The 17,407-nt window shown below is 43.6% G+C and overlaps 1 protein-coding gene across 1 annotated transcript in view; it reads left to right on the top strand.

The window, feature by feature from the left end:
* Positions 1-2,453: 2,453 nt before the first annotated feature.
* SRP68 (signal recognition particle 68) overlaps positions 2,454-17,407 on the top strand; it is a 72,381-nt gene continuing 57,427 nt past the window's right edge. Inside the window, exons 1-4 of the mRNA XM_069752062.1 lie at positions 2,454-2,611; positions 3,332-3,398; positions 9,774-9,887; positions 14,805-15,000. Coding sequence (XP_069608163.1) covers positions 2,497-2,611; positions 3,332-3,398; positions 9,774-9,887; positions 14,805-15,000 — 492 coding nt within the window. The 5' untranslated portion in view covers positions 2,454-2,496. The remainder of the gene's footprint in view (positions 2,612-3,331; positions 3,399-9,773; positions 9,888-14,804; positions 15,001-17,407) is intronic.

Below are 17,407 nucleotides of genomic sequence, written 5' to 3'. Positions count from 1 at the left end.
CCTTCACAGCTCATTCCATGTTGCTCCTAAACCACCAGATCATAACAGTACAAGTGGCCATAAATGAATTAAATGCATCTCAAAAAGAAGGAAAAAATTCGGAGCCATTTTTTTTTCCGTGCTCTCTTTTTGTCTTTTTTTTTTCCTTTTGACCTTTGGGTGGTGCAGGATTTGTGCTCTGGCATGGATGTTCAGGGTTTGTTTTCTCGTGTGGATCAACTTGCTACAAGAGTACAGAGTATCCAAGATTATGTTGCCCAGACTCCGGCTTTGGAGCCTAAAATTCCTACTCTTGATTTGTTTTTTGGAGACAGATCCAAGTTTTTGAACTTTAAAAATAACTGCAAATTGTTTTTTGCTTTGAAACCTAGTTCTTCTGGCGATCCCATTCAGCAAGTAAAAATCATCATATCCTAGCTGCGTGGTGACCCTCAGGACTGGGCATTCTCCCTTGAATCAGGGGATCTGGCATTGCTGAATGTAGACGCATTTTTTCAAGCGCTCGGATTATTGTATGATGAACCTAACTCTTTGGATCATGCAGAAAAAACCCTGTTGGCCTTGTGTCAAGGTCAGGAAGCGTCAGAATTATACTGCCAGAAACATCAGTTACTTATTCAAATCTGAGAAAATGGGCTGTTTGCCCACTTTGATGACAGTTCTGGTGCCCAGAACCCATTTGGGCCAGGCTGAAGGGACTTTGGTTTGATGCATGGCATCACTATCTGTGTATTTTAAGTGTCAGATCAGTGGCCCAAAGGCATTTAACCCCTTAAAAACATCAGTTACTTATTCAAATCTGAGAAAATGGGCTGTTTGCCCACTTTGATGACAGTTCTGGTGCCCAGAACCCATTTGGCCCAGGCTGGAGGGACCTGGGTTTGATGCAGGGCATCACTTTCTGTGTATTTTAAGTGTCAGATCAGTGGTCCAAAGGCATTTAACCCCTTAAAAACATCAGTTACTTATTCAAATCTGAGAAAATGGGCTGTTTGCCCACTTTGATGCCAGTTTGGTGCCCAGAACCCATTTGGGCCAGACTGGAGGGACCTGGATTTGATGCAGGGAATACATATCTGTGTATTTTAAGTGTCGTTTCAGCGGCCCAAAGGCATTTAACCCCTTAAAAACATCAGTTACTTATTCAAATCTATGAAAATGGGCTGTTTGCCCACTTTGATGACAGTTCTGGTGCCCAGAACCCATTTGGGCCAGGCTGAATGGACCTGGGTTTGATGCAGGGCATCACTTTCTGTGTATTTTAAGTGTGTAATCAGTGGCCCAAAGGCATTCAACCCCTTAAAAATATCAGTTACTTATTCAAATCTGTGAAAATGGGCTATTTGCCCACTTTGATGCCAGTTCTGGTGCCCAGAACCCATTTGGGCCAGGCTGAATGGACCTGGGTTTGATGCAGGGCATCACTATCTGTGTATTTTAAGTGTCAGATCAGTGGCCCAAAGGCATTTAACCCTTTAAAAACATCAGTTACTTATTCAAATCTGAGAAAATGGGCTGTTTGCCCACTTTGATGCCAGTTTTGGTGCCCAGAACCCATTTGGGCCAGGCTGAAGGGACCTGGGTTTGATGCAGGGCATCACTTTCTGTGTATTTTAAGTGTGGAATCAGTGGCCCAAAGGCATTTAACCCCTTAAAAATATCAGTTACTTATTCAAATCTGTGAAAATGGGCTATTTGCCCACTTTGATGCCAGTTCTGGTGCCCAGAACCCATTTGGGCCAGGCTGGAGGGACGTGGGTTTGATGCAGGGCATCACTTTCTGTGTATTTTAAGTGTGGAATCAGTGGCCCAAAGGCATTTAACCCCTTAAAAATATCAGTTACTTATTCAAATCTGTGAAAATGGGCTATTTGCCCACTTTGATGCCAGTTCTGGTGCCCAGAACCCATTTGGGCCAGGCTGAATGGACCTGGGTTTGATGCAGGGCATCACTTTCTGTGTATTTTAAGTGTCAGATCAGTGGCCCAAAGGCATTTAACCCTTTAAAAACATCACTTATTCAAATCTGAGAAAACGGGCTGTTTGCCCACTTTGATGCCAGTTTTGGTGCCCAGAACCCATTTGGGCCAGGCTGAAGGGACCTGGGTTTGATGCAGGGCATCACTTTCTGTGTAGTTTAAGTCTCAGATCAGTGGCCCAAAGGCATTTAACCCTTTCTTCAGCGCTCTTTGGTGCCCATTTTAAGCGTATTCACATCAGGGCTCCTCACTGCATTGTATGTTATTATTGTGATGATTATTTTTTGTTGTTAAACCTATAAAAAACAGAAAAGAAAAAAATGCCGAATAAGAAACTGACGAATAAGAAACCAACTTCAGCCTCGTCAGACAGGCAGCTACACAGGACAGTCCCACTGCTGACTCGCTCCCACCACCTCCACTCCTCCAAGCTCCCAGCAGCCCCCGCTCCCGTATACCGGCATGCATTGCGTACTGCGTCCCGTCTGCTCTCTCTGGTTTGGGACTCCCTCACTGTATGAAGATGGCGGCGGAGCGGCAGTCGGGAGCAACTATGGAAGAGAATAAGGAGAACGAGCGGCCGTTGGCTGGAGGGAAGACCGCGGCGCTGGGGGACACGCTGGGCCTGGAGAGTATCCTGACCCCGGGCTGTGAGGGTGGCCGGGGCTGCGGGAGGGAGCGGGGCAGCTGTAGGCTGACGTGTCAGTGCGGCAGTGGGACCGTGTCCAGCACCGGGGGCTCCTGGCTGAGGCCTGCTGTCCGGAGCCATGGCAGTGAGCTGCTCCCCGGCCTCTCTGGCCTGGTGCCTAGGCATATTTGTAGTCATTGGGCAGAGGGGATAATCCTGTACCCGGCTGACTGGCAGCTGCTCTCAGGGTTACCCCTTAGCCACAGCTTGCTGAAGGTCAGACCCCAGAGATCCTGACACCGGGGCTCCGCAGTCCCATGTTGGATGGAGTACAGCACTTGATTATTTCTATCAGTCCAATAGACAATGAATGGAGCGGAGGTCAACCATGAACATTAGGAATATTGGCGCCTTAACAAGGGTCCCTTCTGTCAGAGAGTACACTTGGGAACTAAAAGCAGGTCGGCTGAATTACACTCCCAGCAGCCTCTTTGTTGGGATCATTTCTAATTGTAGAAGACCATAGTAATGCAATATATAGTATATTATTCATAGTCTAATACTTTAGGCAGAGATGAATGTAAATTAGAGCTGTGCTTGAAAACGAATGTGCACATAGAGCAAGATCTAACCTCTGATATGGTAGATACATATGGCGCAGACCGATTTAATGATTAGACTTTTGGTTCCTCCTTTATATGTATTCCCTTAACACAACCTACAGTCCTACAAATTATTAAGGAATCCCAGCAGCAGCATGGCATGCGTCATGGAGACTTCCAGAGATACAGGTGAGAACGCCTCCTTCAAAATTGTGGGGCAGTGATTTATTTTGCCATCATGATATTTTTCTCTGAATTTATTATGAAGAATAATTGCAGTACATCTGTAGAGACAAGTGCTAAACTATGCTGCCAATGTAAGCCGAGTGATTTCTTTTGCTACATACATTACACCAAGTTGGAAACTTGGGCCAAATGGTGGCAGATGCGGTTTAACAATGATAAATGTAAGGTTATACACATGGGAAGAAGGAATCAATATCACCATTACACACTGAACGGGAAACCACTGGGTAAATCTGACAGGGAGAAGGACTTGGGGATCCTAGTTAATGATAAACTTACCTGGAGCAGCCAGTGCCAGGCAGCAGCTGCCAAGGCAAACAGGATCATGGGGTGCATTAAAAGAGGTCTGGATATACATGATGAGAGCATTATACTGCCTCTGTACAAATCCCTAGTTAGACCGCACATGGAGTACTGTGTCCAGTTTTTGGCACCGGTGCTCTGGAAGGATATAATGGAACTAGAGTGAGTATAAAGGGGATGGGGGAACTACAATACCCAGAGAGATTAGCAAAATTAGGATTATTTAGTATAGAAAAAAGACTGAGGGGCGATCTAATAACCATGTATAAGTATATAAGGGAACAATTCAAATATGTCTCCGAGGATCTGTTTATACCAAGGCAGGTGACGGTCACAAGGGGGCATTCTCTGCGTCTGGAGGAGAGAAGAGGATTCTTTACTGTTAGGGTGGTAAGAATCTGGAATTGCTTGCCTGAGGAGGTGGTGTTGGCGAACTCAGTCTAGAGGGGGTTCAAGAGAGGCCTGGATGTCTTCCTGGAGCAGAACAATATTGTATCTTACAGTTATTGGGTTCTTTAGAAGGACGTAGATCTGGGGATTTATTCTGACGGAATATAGGCTGAACTGGATGGGCAAATGTCTTTTTTCGGCCTTGCTAACTGTTTTACTATTATCTCTTTTATTAGGATAATCTGAAATAAATGATTAACAACTGTATATTATGACTCAGGATTCGCAATTAAAGATCACTGTATGTCACTGCTACATTGCAGTATTGGGCAATTGCAACCCATAAGCTGTTTTGACAGCGTTAAAGTTGGAACAAATTAAAAAAAACATTTATTACAACTTTTTTTTTTGCATTACCGATACTTTGCAAGTCAGTTTGACTTCCTCCATTCACTTACAATATGCTTCATTGTAGTAGCCAGGGCTGTGGAGTCAGTATAAAATGGACCGACTCCTAAAATATATAATAAATTGGGTACAGTAGAACAATGCAGAATGTAAATGTCTTCATAAAAATTTGGGAAAGTTATGAAATCTATATAATCGTCTAAGGGGTACTTTCTTCTGTCTGTAACGGAAATCCCGCATCGCTGATTGGTCGCGGCCGGCAGGCCGTGACTAATCAGCGACTGGCATAGTCGGGTCGCGAATTGGCCCCTCCCTACTTTCCTCCAGTCAGTGCCCCCTCCCTACTCCCCTCCAGTCAGCGCCAGTGTGTCGCCCCATCCCGGACCAACTTTATACTATTGATGCTGCCTATGCAGCATCAATAGTAAAAAGATATAAGGTTAAAAAAAATAAAAAATTGTGCTATTCTTACCTTCCGATGTCCAACGATGTGCGCGATGCTGCCTCCAGCTTCCGTTCCCACCCCTAAGTCATCTGGGTAATTTCGCAATGCATCCCTGGGAACGGAAGCTGGCGGTATCATCGCGCGCATCAGCACAGCTTCGCTGGACACCGGAAGGTGAGTATATAACTTTTTTTATTTTTTTTTTTTATCAGAGGTATGATGCCCACACTGCTGTATACCGCGTGGGCGGTGTTGTATACTGCGTGGCTCTCTGTTACATGGGCTGCGCTATATACTATATGGCTTCTATATACTATGTGGCTGCTATATACTACATGGCTGTCTGTGTTACGTGGGCTGTGCTATATACTATATAGGTGTTATATACTGCGTGGGCAGTGTTATATACTACGTGGCTGTGCTAAGCGCAACGTACATACATGCATACATATTCTAGATTACCCGATGCATTAGAATTGGGCCACCATCTAGTGTCCTATAAATGTCTATTCTGTTCCTGATCTAAGGGTACCGTCACACAGTGCCATTTCGATCGCTACGACGGTACGATTCGTGACGTTCCAGCGATATCCATACGATATCGCTGTGTCTGACACGAAGCAGCGATCAGGGATCCTGCTGCGAATCGTACGTCGTAGCAGATCGTTTGGAACTTTCTTTCGTTGCTGGATCTCCCGCTGGCATCGCTAGATCGGTGTGTGTGACACCGATCTAGCGATGCGTTCGCTTGTATCCAGGGTAAACATCGGGTTACTAAGCGCAGGACCGCGCTTAGTAACCCGATGTTTAGCCTGGTTACCAGCGTAAATGTAAAAAAAAACAAACAGCACATACTTACATTCCGGTGTCCGTCAGGTCCCTTGCCGTCTGCTTCCCGCACTGTGACTGCCGGCCGTAAAGTGAAAGCAGAGCACAGCGGTGACGTCACCGCTGTGCTGTGCTTTCACTTTACGGCCGGCAGTCAGTGAGTGCGGGAAGCAGACGGCAAGGGACAGACACCGGAATGTAAGTATGTGCTGTTTTTTTTTTTTTACGCTGGTAACCAGGGTAAACATCGGGTTACTAAGAGCAGTCCTGCGCTTAGTAACCCGATGTTTACCCTGGTTACCCGGGGACCTCGGCATCGTTGGTCGCTGGAGAGCTGTCTGTGTGACAGCTCCCCAGCGACCACACTACGACTTACCTACGATCACGGCCAGGTCGTATCGCTGGTCGTGATCGTAGGTAAATCGTATAGTGTGACGGTACCCTAAGGTCTCTAGTCTTTTAGTGGAGATAAATCTGTGCTGCACTTTACGCACATGCTCAGTAGTGACCAGGGCTGTGGGGTCGGGGTCAAGGAATTTGAGGAGTTGGAGGTTTGGCTTACCGACTCCACAGCCCTGTAAATACTGTGCTCTTTGGCCACACTTCCTGTGTCATTGTCAAGGTTGCCGTGTGACTCTAGCCTTCTGAGAAAAAATTAGAGGTTAGGTGCCTATTCTGAACTGAGGGGTATCGTTTCTCCTTATGGAGAGTGACATACCATCTCTGGCTTGTCAAGGTAAGGTGGCTTATTCTCCGTGCAATGCTCCTCTGGGAAATATAACCCCATGCCGCTGTCAATCGCAGACAGCGGCATTTAACTACCGCATCCGGCCGGGCGGCCGGAAATGACGTCATCGCCGACCCCCGTCACATGATCGGGGGTCGGCGATGCGTCTCCATTGTAACCATAGAGGTCCTTGAGACCTCTATGGTTACTGATGACCGGTGGCTGTGAGCGCCACCCTGTGGTCGGCGCTCACAGCACACCTCCATTTCTGCTACATAGCAGCGATCAGCAGATCGCTGCTATGTAGCAGAGCCGATCGCGTTGTGCCTGCTTCTAGCCTCCCATGGAGGCTATTGAAGCATGGCAAAAGTAAAAAAAAAAAAAAAAAAAAAAAAATATAAAAGTTTAAATCACCCCCCTTTCGCCCCAATCAAAATAAATCAATAAAAAAAAATCAAATCTACACATATTTGGTATCGCCGCGCTCAGAATTGCCCGATCTATCAATTAAAAAAAAGCATTAACCTGATCGCTAAACGGCGTAGCGAGAAAAAAATTCAAAACGCCATAATTACGTTTTTTAGGTCGCCGCGACATTGCATTAAAATGCAATAACGGGCGATCAAAAGAACGTGTCTGCACCAAAATGCTATCATGAAAAACGTCATCTCGGCACACAAAAAATAAGCCCTCAACCGACCCCAGATCACGAAAAATGGAGACGCTACGAGTATCGGAAAATGGCGCAAAATTTTTTTTTTTTTTTAGCAAAGTTTGGAATTTTTTTTCACCACTTAGATAAAAAATAACCTAGTCATTTTAGGTGTCTATGAACTCGTACTGACCTGGAGAATCATAATGTCAGGTCAGTTTTAGCATTTAGTGAACCTAGCAAAAAAGCCAAACAAAAAACAAGTGTGGGATTGCACTTTTTTTGCAATTTCACCGCATTTGGAATTTTTTTCCCGTTTTCTAGTACACGACATGCTAAAACCAATGATGTCGTTCAAAAGTACAACTCGTCCCGCAAAAAATAAGCCCTCACATGGCCAAATTCACGGAAAAATAAAAAAGTTATGGCTCTGGGAAGGAGGGGAGTGAAAAACGAACACGGAAAAATCCCAAGGTCATGAAGGGGTTAACTAGTTAATAGGTGCGGGCAGATCGCGATACTGCCCGCGCCTATTACGGGCACATGTCAGCTGTTCAAAACAGCTGACATGTCCCGGCTTTGATGCTGGCTCACCGCGGAGCCCTGCATCAAAGCAGGGGATCTGACCTTGGACGTACTATCCCGTCCAAGGTCAGATAGGGGATAATATGCAAATTGCCTCTTCTGAGAAAAAGAGGACTTAAACTCTATAGCGCCACCTGTTGGAAGTATATTGGAAGTTGAGATATTGATTTGCCATTTATCCTATGTCATATTGCACGACTCGTTAAAGGGTTGATTATGACTTGTAGGATCGCTAATTCCAACAGGTGGTGCTATAGATTTTAAGTCCTCTTTTTCTCAGAAGAGGCAATTTGCATATTCTTAACTGGTTAGTCTGACCTGTCCATGGCCGGTGCTAAAGGTACCGTTACACTAAACGATTTACCAACGATCACGACCAGCGATACGACCTGGCCGTGATTGTTGGTATGGCGTTGTGTGGTCGCTGGGGAGCTGTCACACAGACAGCTCTCTCCAGCGACCAACGATCAGGGCCGCGCTTAGTGACCCGATATTTACCCTGGTTACCATTGTAAAAGTTAAAAAAAAAAAAAAAAAACAATACATACTCACATTCTGATGTCTGTCACGTCCCCCGGCGTCAGCTTCCCGCACTGACTGTGTCAGCGCCGGCCGGCCTTAAAGCAGAGCACAGTGGTGACGTGACCTCTGTGCTCTGCTTTATGGCCGGCGCTGACGCCGGGGGACGTGACAGACATCAGAATGTGAGTATGTACTGTTTTTTTTTTTTTTAACTTTTACAATGGTAACCAGGGTAAATATCGGGTCACTAAGCGCAGCCCTGCGCTTAGTAACCCGATATTTACCCTGGTTACCAGTGAACACATCGCTGGATCGGTGTCACACGCCAATCCAGCGATGACAGCAAGTGATCAGCGACCAAAAAAAAGGTCCTGATCATTCCCCAGCGACCAACGATCTCCCAGCAGGGGCCTGATCGTTGGTCGCTGTCACACATAACGATTTTGTTAACGATATCGTTGCTACGTCACAAAAAGCAACGATATCATTAACAAAATCGTTATGTGTGAAGGTTAAGAAATGTCTGGATAAGTCTTTGCTCAACAACAAGGCTATGTTCACACTGAGCTTTTAGTGGAATTCAAAAGTCATGAGTATTTCAGGCAAAAGTGTCTAAGGGTGCGTGTCCACGGTCCGTAATCATGGCGCTTTTGACGGAGCAGAAAACCCACTTCGCCCAAAGTGCCGCCCCTTTCTGTACACGCGGTGATTCTGGATGTGTTCATTGCACACATCCGTAGTTTCCGCATCCCATACATAGGGCCCTGTGATTTACCTTGCGGTGACACAGCATTGCCTCAAGGTACACAGATATGCTGCGTTCTAAAAAGACTCGCCGCATGTCCGGAAACGCAGGGCCGCCGGGTGCGTGTTCGCATGTATAGTGGAGACGGGATTTCATAAAATCTCCTCCACTATGCTGTAATATCTGGACGCTGCGGCTCTACGCAGCTTTCAATCCACAGCTAATCCTGATGTAATCCGGCACGTGGAAACATACCCTAAGGAAAATATCTTGTTTTGGGAAATATTTTGAGAAGTTTTTTTTTTTTAATTTCTGAAGAATTCTTTGTAGCCTTTTGATTGGATGATGTCAAGTTTGGAGAGATTTCTTTCAGGATGTACGTTTTTACTCTACCAAGTGTTTTTCAAATCCTCTTTAGGAAAAAAAGACTAAAAAAAATGTCCTCAACAGTGAAATGGTTTTCCCTTGAAAATGAATTGGAAAGAGGTTTTTGTAGTAATTTTTTTTAGGATTTTGGTGAGGCTCCGCTTTGAAAACACTCTTCGGAAATACTCAGTGTAAGCATACCCCAACAGTGGATTTCCAGAGATAGGGGTACATACACACATTAGGTATCTGCCAGACCAAGGGTCGTTCTCCTGATCACTCTTCTCCCGATTCTCCCATCCATGTTCTATAACCTGTGAGTGATGAGTGTTTTTTTGGACTTTTAGGGGCTATTGTTCACGTCGCCTGAGACGTCTGAGGAAAACTCTCAATTTTAAGATGGGAAACAGACACAAATTTACTGGAAAGAAAGTGACTGTGGAGATGCTAGCTGATAACAGGTATGTCTCATGTTTTCTATCAGCCAGGTACCCTGCTTTATATCTGATATGGACTAATGGCTGTATGTTGTCACCTGTTGTTATACAGGCACATACATAATGATAATTTATACACAGATGCAATAATATTATATACTAGCTGAAGAGCCCGGCGTTGCCTGGGCATAGTAAATATCTGTGGTTAGTTATAGCACCTCACGTCTCTTATTTTCCCATCATGCCTCTCATTTTCTCCCTTACACCTCTCATTTTCTCCCTTACACCTCTCATTTTCTCCGTTACACCTCTCATTTTCCCCCTCACTCCTCTTATTTTCCCCCTCACTCCTCTCATTCCCCCCTAACACTTGTCATTTCGACCTCACATCTGTCATTTTCCAATCATTCCACTATTTTCCCTCACTCCTCTCATTTTTCACTCACACCTTTTCATTTTCACCTCACACCCCTCATTTTCACCTCAGTATATACATGTTTGTCATCTCCCTTATATATAGTATACACCTGTATGTCTTCTCTTGTATATAGTATATACCTGTATGTCATCACCCCTGTAAATAGTATATACCTGCTGAATGTCATCTTCTCCTGTATATTGTATATACCCATGTGTCATCTCCTCCTGTATATTATATACCTGTATGTCATCTCTTCTGTATATACTATATACCTATGTCATCTCCTATATATAGTATATACCTGTATGTCATCTCCTGTATATAGTATATACCTGCTGTATGTCATCTCCTCTATATACCTATGTGTCATCTCCTCCTGTATATAGTATATACCTGTATCATCTGCTCCTGTATATAGTATATACCTGTGTGTCATCTCCTCCAGTATATAGTATATACCTGTATGTCATCTCCTCCTGTATATAGTATATACCTGTGTCATCGCCCCTGTATATAGTATGTACCTGTATGTCATCTCCTCCTGTATATAGTATATACCTGTGTCATGTCCTCCTGTATATAGTATATACCTGTGTCATCTCCCCTGTATATAGTATATACCTGTGTCATGCCCTCCTGTATATAGTATGTACCTGTATGTCATCTCCTCCTGTATATAGTATATACCTGTGTCATCTCCTCCTGTATATAGTATATACCTGTGTGTCATCTCCTCCTGTATATAGTATATACCTGTCATCTCCTCCTGTATATAGTATATACCCGTATGTCATCTCCTCCTGTATAAAGTATATACGTGTGTCATCTCCTCCTGTATAAAGTATATACGTGTGTCATCTCCTCCTGTATATAGTATATACCTGTCATCTCTCCTGTATATAGTATATACCTGTGTGTCATCTCCTCCTGTATATAGTATATACCTGTCATCTCTCCTGTATATAGTATATACCTGTGTGTCATCTCCTCCTGTATTAGACCGCGTTCACACGTTATTTGGTCAGTATTTTTACCTCAGTATTTGTAAGCTAAATTGGCAGCCTGATAAATCCCCCGCCAACAGGAAGCCCTCCCTCCTGGCAGTATATATTAGCTCACACATACACATAATAGACAGGTCATGTGACTGACATCTGCCGGATTTCCTATATGGTACATTTGTTGCTCTTGTAGTTTGTCTGCTTATTAATCAGATTTTTATTTTTGAAGGATAATACCAGACTTGTGTGTGTTTTAGGGCGAGTTTCATGTGTCAAGTTGTGTGTGTTGAGTTGCATGTGGCGACATGCATGTAGCGACTTTTGTGAGATGAGTTTTGTGTGGTGACATGCGTGTAGCAACTTTTTGTGTGTCGAGTTGCATGTAACAGGTTAGTGTAGCAAGTTGTGTGCAGCAAGTTTTGCGCGTGGTGAGTTTTGTGTGGTGCGTTTTGAGTATGTGCAAGTTTTGTGTGAGGCAACTTTTGTATGTGGCAATTTTTCCGCGTGTGCAAGTTTTGCATGTGGCGATTTTTCCATGAGGTGAGTTTTGCGTGAGCCTAGTTTTGCATGTGGCGAGTTTTGCGCGTGGCAAGTTTTGAGTGGCGACTTTTGTGTTTTGACTTTTATGTGGCGAGGTTGGTGTATGTGTGGTGAAATGTGTGCTGAGGGTGGTATATGTGTTCAAGCACGTGGTAGTGTGTGGCGCCTTTTGTGTGTGTGTGTTCATATCCCCGTGTGTGGTGAGTATCCCATGTCGGGGCCCCACCTTAGCAACTATACGGTATATACTCTTTGGCGCCATCGCTCTCACTCTTTAAGGCCCCTTTGTTCACATCTGGCAGCTGTCAATTTGCCTCCAACACTTTTCCTTTCACTTTTTCCCCTTTATGTAGATAGGGGCAAAATTGTTTGGTGAATTGGAAAGCGCAGGGTTAAAATTTCACCTCACAACATAGCCTATGACGCTCTCAGGGTCCAGACGTGTGACTGTGCAAAATTTTGTGGCTATAGCTGCGACGGTGCAGATGCCAATCCCGGACATACACACATACATACACACATACAGCTTTATATATTAGACTAGCTGAAGAGCCCGGCGTTGCCTGGGCATAGTAAATATCTGTGGTTAGTTATAGCACGTCACTTCTCTTATTTTCCCATCACGCCTCTCATTTTCCCCCTCACATCTCTCATTTTCTCCCTCACACCTCTCATTCCCCCCGAACACTTGTCATTTCGACCTCACATCTGTGATTTTCTGATCACTACACTATTTTCCCTCACTCCTCTCATTTTGCACTCACACCTTTTCATTTTCACCTCACAGCTCTCATTTTCACCTCAGTATATACATGTTTGTCATCTCCCTTATATATAGTATACACCTGTATGTCATCTCCTGTATGTAGTATATACCTGTATGTCATCTCCCCTGTATATAGTATATACCTGCTGTGTGTCATCTCCCCTGTATATAGTATATACCTGCTGTGTCATCTCCCCTGTATATAGTATATACCTGCTGTATCATCTCCCCTGTATATAGTATATACCTGTATGTCATCTCGTCCTATATATAGTATATACCTGTATGTCATCTCCTATATATAGTATATACCTGTATGTCATCTCCTATATATAGTATATACCTGTATGTCATCTCCTTCTATATATAGTATATACCTGTATGTCATCTCCTCCTGTATATAGTATATACCTGTGTCATCTCCCCTGTATATAGTATATACCTGTATGTCATCTTCTATATATAGCATATACCTGTATGTCATCTCCTCCTGTATATAGTATATACCTGTAGGTAATCTGCTCCTGTATATAATATATACCTGTGTGTCATCTCCTGTATTTAGTATATACCTGTATGTCATCTCCTCCTGTATATAGTATGTACCTGTATGTCATCTCCTCCTCTATATAGTATATACCTGTGTTATCTCTCCTGTATATAGTATATATCTGTGTCATCTCCCCTGTATATAGTATATACCTGTGTGATCTCCTGTATTAGACCTCGTTAACACGTTATTTGCTCAGTATTTTTACCTCAGTATTTGTAAGATAAATTGGCAGCCTGATAAATCCCCAGCCAACAGGAAGCCCTCCCCCTGGCAGTATATATTAGCTCACACATACACATAATAGACAGGTCATGTGACTGACAGCTGCCGTATTTCCTATATGGTACATTTGTTGCTCTTGTAGTTTGTCTGCTTATTAATCAGATTTTTATTTTTGAAGGCTAATACCAGACTTGTGTGTGTTTTAGGGCGAGTTTCGTTTGTCAAGTTGTGTGTGTTGAGTTGTGTGTGGCAACATGCATGTAGCGACTTTTGTGAGATGAGTTTTGTGTGGCAACATGCGTGTAGCAACTTTTTGTGTGTAGAGTTGCATGTAACAGGTTAGTGTAGCAAGTTGTGTGCAGCAAGTTTTGCGCATGGCGAGTTTTGCGTGTGGTGAGTTTTATGTCTGGTGCCTTTTGAGTATGTGCAAGTTTTGTGTGAGGCAACTTTTGCATGTGTTGCAAATTTTGTGCATGTGGCAATTTTTCCGCGTGTGCAAGTTTTGCGTGTGGCGAGTTTTCCATGAGGTGAGTTTTGCACTTGTGGCGAGTTTTGCGTGAGCCTAGTTTTTGCATGTGGCGAGTTTTGAGCGGCGACTTTTGTGTTTCGACTTTTATGTGGCGAGGTTGGTGTATGTGTGGTGAAATGTGTGCTGAGGGTGGTATATGTGTTCAAGCACGTAGTAGTGTGTGGCGCATTTTGTGTGTGTGTGTTCATATCCCCATGTGTGGTGAGTATCTCATGTTGGGGCCCCACCTTAGCAACTGTACGGTATATACTCTTTTGCGCCATCGCTCTCATTCTTTAAGTCCCCCTTGTTCACATCTGGCAGCTGTCAATTTGCCTCCAACACTTTTCCTTTCACTTTTCCCCATTATGTAGATAGTGGAAAAATAGTTTGGTGAATTGGAAAACGCGGAGTTAAAATTTCACCTCACAACATAGCCTATGACGCTCTCAGGGTCCAGACGTGTGACTGTGCAAAATTTTGTGGCTGTAGCTGCGACGCCTCCAACACGTTTCATTTCACTTTTTCCCCATTATGTAGATAGGGGCAAAATTGTTTGGTGAATTGGAACGCGCGGGGTTAAAATTTCGCCTCACAATACAACCTATGACGCTCTCGGGGTCCAGACGTGTGACTGCAAAATTTTGTGGCTGTAGCTGCGACGGTGCAGATGCCAATCCCGGACATACACACACACACACACACACACACACACACACACACACACACACACACACACACACACACACACACACACACACCTTTATATAGTAGATTTGCCAGTAATCTGACGAATCCATACCCACCGCAGAGATATCCCATATACCCCAGAAATCCTGTTTTGTTTTCCCTTTTGTATATTACAAGTTGTTCTTACATTTTTTTTTTTATTCCTCAGAATATTCTCCTGTAATAGTTAGTTTCTTGCAGGTATCTACTGCTCATTTTGATGGATGCGGAGAGAGCTTGGAGCTATGCCATGCAGCTTAAAACAGAGGCCAACACCGAACCTCGTAAACGTTTTCACTTGGTCTCCCGGCTGCGAAAGGCCGTAAAGCATGGAGAGGACTTGGAACGGCTGTGTGAAAGTGATCGTGTTGATGCAAAGACAAAGCTGGAAGCTCAGGTACTGCCAGATGTTGTAGCAGTGTAGTGAAAGAACAACTGCTCTGTTGGGGAAAGCTTTTGACTTGACATGATGATCAGAAGCGCTCAGCGAGTGTACTGCCTGTTCTGCTGGGATTGGTTGTGGGTTTTTTGCATCTTAAAAAGTTTTATCTTTGTCTTTGGTTCTCCTTACTTTTTTTTTTTTTAACTTTTATCTTTATTGAATATATAAAGAGAAAAACAACATAGTCATCAGGCACTAACCATGCCGAGATGTATACAAATAAACAATTATTTAGGCAATAGAAACATCAATCTTAACGATATACTCAGTTCGTCTTAACTTTAACAATTTTCTTATTGGATTTTACAAAAAAATACAAATGCAAAACTTTTGCTTCGAATGACGATAAGATTACATAATGTTAAATGGATAGCTACATAAAATAGCAGCAGATCGTTTTATGCTTCTAATAAAGTAATATGATGCCAAATTAAAAAAAAGAAATATACCGTAATAAAGAAAATGAGGTGGAGGGGAAACAGTAGGGGCAATAATGTTTCCTTATAATGACAGAACATAGGTTATCCGTGAGCGCATGTGATCCAGGGCGACCAGATTTTGGTGAATTTAGTATTTTTATCTGTTAAAATGCTGGTAATTTTTTTAGTTTTAACGGAAACCATCCATTGTGGGCTTCACTACTCCAAATAGACAGTTTATTTTTTTTTCCAGGTTTTTGCAATTGTGTGACAACAGGGAGTGAACTTGACAATATGTTAGCATTTTGTAGAAGTGCTGTCCTGCGGATTTTCAATAGTTGGATATAGAAATGTAAAAAGAATGTAGAGAGTAATCTCTACACCAGAGCCAAACCATCCTGTAGTATGACCACTAGTGATGAGTGAACGTGCCCAGATAAGGCGTTATCCAAGCATGTTCACACATCACTAATGAGCACCAGATAAGTAACCTCTACTCTAGCAAACCTCATCCACAGAAGTGGAGAGGAGAGAAATCTGGTATGGCCTTCTTGACTTGGGCAGGTACCATATGCTATCACATTAAAACCTGATAGACAGATTCTATAATTAATTATTCTATAATTCATTATTCTATAATTATGGTATTCATAGGACAAGAGAGTATTTAAGACCAGCCAGTTTACTTCCTCAGTGGTCGTGTTCAAGTCAGACTCCTGTTTAACTATACACTGTTCCAAATTATTATGCACAAAAGAGTTTAGGAATGATAAGGTTAGAATTTTTTTGTTTGTCATTTAAACTCATTGATGGTGATGTGTGACAGGGCTCTTTATATCACTGAAAGCAATTGCAGATACCTGTGCAAATTAGTTTGGCAGGTGTGTCCAAATAAAGGCAAGACTACTTAAGAAGGCTGTTCCACATTATTAAGCAGCCTACATTTTTGGCCAAAATGGGAAAGAAAAAGGATGTGTCGGCTGCTGAGAAGCAACAAATTGTGGAGTATTTAGGTCAAGGCATGACTACAATCAACATTGCCAAGACACTTCATCGTGATCATCGCTCAATCAAGAAGTATGTAGCCGATTCCCAGCACACACGTGTGCGTGCTGATAAGGGAAAATTGAGGACTCTTTCCAACAGGCAATTGCGTAAGGTTAAAAGAGCAGCTGCAAAAATGCCTTGTCATAGCAGCAGACAAGTTTTTGAAGCTGCTGGTGCCTCCAACGTCCCCAGAACAACAAGATGCAGGGTCCTTCAGAGGTTTGCAGCTGTGCGTAAGTCATCCTGTCGACCACCTCTGTCCACTGCACACAAGCAGAAACGGCTCCAGTGGGCCAAATGATACATGAAGACTGACTTCCAAACTGTTTTGTTCACCGATGAGTGCCGTGCAACGCTCGATGGTCCAGATGGATGGAGTGGAGGATGGCTGGTTGATGGACACCCCATGAAAACAGCCAAGGCGCCAACAAGGAGGAGGTGGAGTAATGTTTTGGCCTGGAATCATGGGGAGAGAGATTTTCAGACCCTTTATGATCCCTGAAGGGGTAAAGATGAACTCCATAACTTATGTGGAGTTTCTAAAACAACACTTCCTGCCATGGTTCAAGAGGAAGAACCGTGCTTTCCGCAACAAGATCATTTTCATGCATGATAATGCACCGTTTCATGCTGCAAAAAACACATCTGCATCTCTGGCTGCTATGGGCATAAAAGAGGACAAACTTATGGTGTGGCCACCATCTTCCCCTGATCTCAACCCCATTGAGAACCTCTGGAGCATCATCAAAAGGAGTGTCTATGATGGCGGGAGGCAGTTCACATCTAAGCAACAGCTCTGGGAGGGTATTCTGTCCACATGCAAAACAATTGAAGCAGAAACCATCCAAAAACTGACAAATTCAATGGACGACAGTGCAAATGTAACATCACCTAGA

This window comes from Ranitomeya imitator, chromosome 2 (assembly GCF_032444005.1).
Source record: "Ranitomeya imitator isolate aRanImi1 chromosome 2, aRanImi1.pri, whole genome shotgun sequence".
NCBI lineage: Eukaryota > Metazoa > Chordata > Amphibia > Anura > Dendrobatidae > Ranitomeya > Ranitomeya imitator.
The sequence above is the reverse complement of the archived record's forward strand: the minus strand, read 5'-3'. Positions and strand labels throughout refer to the sequence as shown.